General features: G+C 40.2%; 1 protein-coding gene across 4 annotated transcripts in view; it reads left to right on the forward strand.

Annotated features, from left to right (window-relative positions):
- HBS1L (HBS1 like translational GTPase) overlaps positions 1–3,701 on the forward strand; it is a 120,077-nt gene that overhangs the window by 97,712 nt on the left and 18,664 nt on the right. For all 4 annotated transcript variants that reach the window (XM_019526856.1, XM_019526852.1, XM_019526853.1 and 1 more), the window contains 2 exons: positions 2,275–2,421; positions 3,218–3,292. In XM_019526856.1, coding sequence (XP_019382401.1) covers positions 2,275–2,421; positions 3,218–3,292 — 222 coding nt within the window. The remainder of the gene's footprint in view (positions 1–2,274; positions 2,422–3,217; positions 3,293–3,701) is intronic.

Here is a 3,701-nt window from a genome sequence, read left to right on the forward strand (position 1 = left end):
TAAAACCTGTTATATGTTTGACCTACTTTTAATTCTACAGTAACCATGTTACTTTTTTGTGAGTTTGTTGTCCTAAGAGCCTGAAACTATGCTGGCCTACTGAAAAGTCTTACCAAGCCATTGCCAAAGCTAAAACTAGAAGAAAGAAGCAAATTTTGGGGCAGTTTGATTACTACGAGTTCCTTTGAAAAGTTATTCACAGATTCAGTTTATTACAATGATGCTTATTTCAGACTAACACTGAGGTCCTTGTATCTAAGCATCTTAAAATGCATTACAAGAATGGGTGAGAGCTGTTATCAGTTTTACAGGTGGAAACGTGACAACATGGGGAGACTGAGCTGCCCATAATCATGCTTAGAGGTCTGGGGTAAGAACCCACATCTTGGGATTGTATTTAAGCCATAGGACAGTCAGGGATTCTTAAACTGTAGTGTTTGTTAGGCTTGCCTGTTAACATGACACGGGTGTAAATACGTATTCCCAGCCATCTAATACATTTTTTTGAAAAATATGTTTTGAAAAATTAACCTAAAATTAGCCTAAAAATGTTGGAAAATGCTATGCCTAACCACTGTTTTTCTTAAAACTTTGTTTGTTGATTTGATTTTGTAGTCTCTACAAATAACATGAAAAGAATACAGAAACCCAGATTTTCAATTCTACCTTCACTTAGCTCTCTGTCGCTGTAGATGAGCAGACTTTTCCTCGATTTTTTCAGCTATGAGAGATCAATCTAGCTGTAATCGAACCCATATATTTAGAACTGTGAATGTTCTCTAATGGGACAGTCAGGGAGTACAGCGTACTCTTTGCATGCACCCTCCTACTTTCATTGGCACAGTCAGGTGCTACAAGGGACTCTATTGAAGGAGGTGGCTGAAATATAGCTATGATGGCTTTACATCAGCTGGGATTTGCTATGCCAGGGGAATCCCCAACTGCCATTTTACATTATGCAAAGCAGCATTATCAGAGGTGAGGATCTGGCCTGTAGTATGCAGTGCTAATGAAGTAGTTTATGCATTTTCAGCTTCCACCTATAGTATGTTTTAAAAGAACTGTAGGTGTACTTTTGAAGGAAATTCATCTTGCTAGCAGGCGTTGCATCTTTGATGATAAGGCCAGGAAATGTAGAGACATGTCCCTCTTCTTTAGAGCTGCAAGGGGAATTTTTAGCTATTAGTGACTAGAGCTATGCCTTATATGCCCTCCCTTGTTCCCTCTCTGCACACTGTAGCATGTTCATATGGGAAAAGGGCAAGGTGCTGCTGCCTTCTTTTTCCTTCTAACTAACTCCTACTTCTTCAACCTGGGGGTGGTTGGTCTGTTTCATGTAGCCTTAGGTTATTGGAGCCTGTCTGGTTATTTCTGGCTGTCATTGGACAGGAGTTTTATGATGGGCTGGCTGGTTCTTGGCTACTGCTTGTTGCTGAGGTTACCAACATTTTAGGTTCTTTTCCTGTCCTTTTGTATGCTGGATCACCTAAGATGCTGGGGAGTTGGACAGTTGGTAGTCTTTTGCTTGGGACCTGGAGCAGATTTTTCCTGCATGTTAAAAAGGCAAATGACTGCGTGGGTTTTTTCACCTTCCATCTTGGCATCTTTAGGATCTAAATCACAGTTGTTACATCACAACTTTGGCAGGGACCAGTGTGTTGTGTGGATTAGACAGTACCCAGCGTGAGTTCTGTTTACAGGATCTCTGGTTGTTGGGTCCCATGCAGGATATTGCTTGATAGTGGGGTTTGTCTCCAGGTCTTAAGCAGGAAGAGCTTCCCTGTATTTCATCTCTTACCTCTGACAAGCAAGGTTCTTTGAGTAGATGTGATATCTTTTATTAGGCCAACTGAGTAGCTGGAACAAAGTTCTTTGCAACCATTTTGGCACAAGGGGAATATGTTGGTCTTGGGGGCAGGCTTGAGCATGAAGTTGGGGCACTGCATACATCCCCAGGTTTGTAGAACCTGGTCCTATTGGTACCCAGTTGAATTCCTCAATGGAACAGTCCTACTGGATCATGTGACAGGAAGGAGCTACCTGTTGGCTAATAGCCTTGGCATTTAACTGTATTGTGCCTCATTAATGCAGACCCAGAAACAATGATACAGAAATCAATCTTCATTAAGACAAAGGCATGTTAATACTTCGTTTTTGAGTGTAGTAGATTTTGTTGTCATTTGTTTGTGCATGTTCAGCAATGGGCCATGTTTATTCTTAATATATTCAGCTTATGGAATTTGCTCTCTGAACCTTTTTTTTCCTTTTACTTAGGCTGATGTGGCAATCTTGGTTGTGGATGCCAGCAGAGGAGAGTTTGAAGCAGGGTTTGAGACTGGTGGACAGACTCGAGAACATGGGTTATTGGTTCGTTCTCTTGGAGTAACACAACTGGCTGTTGCAGTCAATAAAATGGACCAGGTACATGCTTAAAGGTTTTAAATGGTGCAACATCTTACATTCCTTATCATGAGCCCTTAATTCAGAGGATCTGTATTACTTTTCCAATAGGATTGGGCCCTCCTTATAAGGTTTTCCCACCCAGTGTCTAGTTTTTATGATGTTTATGTTCAGAAAGGCAAGAATATTCTTCTAAAGTCTATAACTCAACATATCAGTCGGGAGATTCTCAAAAACAGAGTGGACTCCACTCGATTTTGAAAGTCCTCCTGAAATACTTTGTAAGTAACCCCTCTAAAACTTACTGGAGTAAATGTTCAGCCATAAATGTTTTGCCTCACTTGTTTCCCTAATGATAGTTGAAGTTACCTGATTTCTGTCAAGGGTTACTTGTGAGGCATGCTACTGCATTTGCTCAAACATGTGCTTTGTATTAAAATGTTACAATTTAGAATTATATATTGAATATTTTGATTTTTGAAGAGGCACGATTGTTGAATCTGAATTTTGTTGTACTTTGATGCCAGAAAACCCAACCCCAAATCTGGGGACTTGTTCATGAAAGTGTCTATTACACAAACTGCAGATTAACAAATGTAGGCCTTGCAAACTTAGTCTTACAATTTTGTTCCAGTCCTGTTGGCCCTCAGTTCACTTCTTTCATAGTGTGATCTGTGCAGTCTTTCTCCAGCATATAAGATGAGCACTGTGAACGTCTTATTCTTTAGGCAGAGTACAATGTAAGAGTGTAATGGAAGTTGTATAGCAAAATATGCCAAAATGCACTATTTTTCTCAAGATCACTTTTTAATTTTAGGTTAATTGGCAACAGGAGAGATTTCAAGAAGTTACCAGTAAACTTGGCCAGTTTCTTAAACAAGCTGGCTTTAAGGTAAAGTAAATTTAAAGAATGAGATTATTGAAACTTTGCTTATGTCTGGCGAATTCTTTGGGGCTGGGTTGGAGTTAGTTTGCACTGCTGTTGAAGTTAGTTTGTACTGCTAGAGACCCTTACCAATGATTGGGGTGTGGTGCCATCTTTGCTGACACTGGTGGCTTACAGCAGAGCCCCCTGATCCCATGTTTCTTTAATGAGTGGGTACTTAAGAAGTCTCAGGTGCAGGTACCTGGCGTTTGACCTCTCTCAGAAGTTGATTCCCTTTAGGTATGTGGGTTCCTTGGAATGCCACAAATTAGCCACTCATGTTCTTTGAGGCCTGGAGGGAATGTTTTCTGCATGGAAAAATTACAAGCCACTAACTTTTTTTTTTTTTTTTTTGAATTTTTGGTTTCCTAGAGGA

The sequence above is a fragment of the Gavialis gangeticus genome, unplaced genomic scaffold, assembly GCF_001723915.1.
Source record: "Gavialis gangeticus isolate Ggan-Ray unplaced genomic scaffold, GavGan_comp1, whole genome shotgun sequence".
Classification (NCBI taxonomy): domain Eukaryota; kingdom Metazoa; phylum Chordata; order Crocodylia; family Gavialidae; genus Gavialis; species Gavialis gangeticus.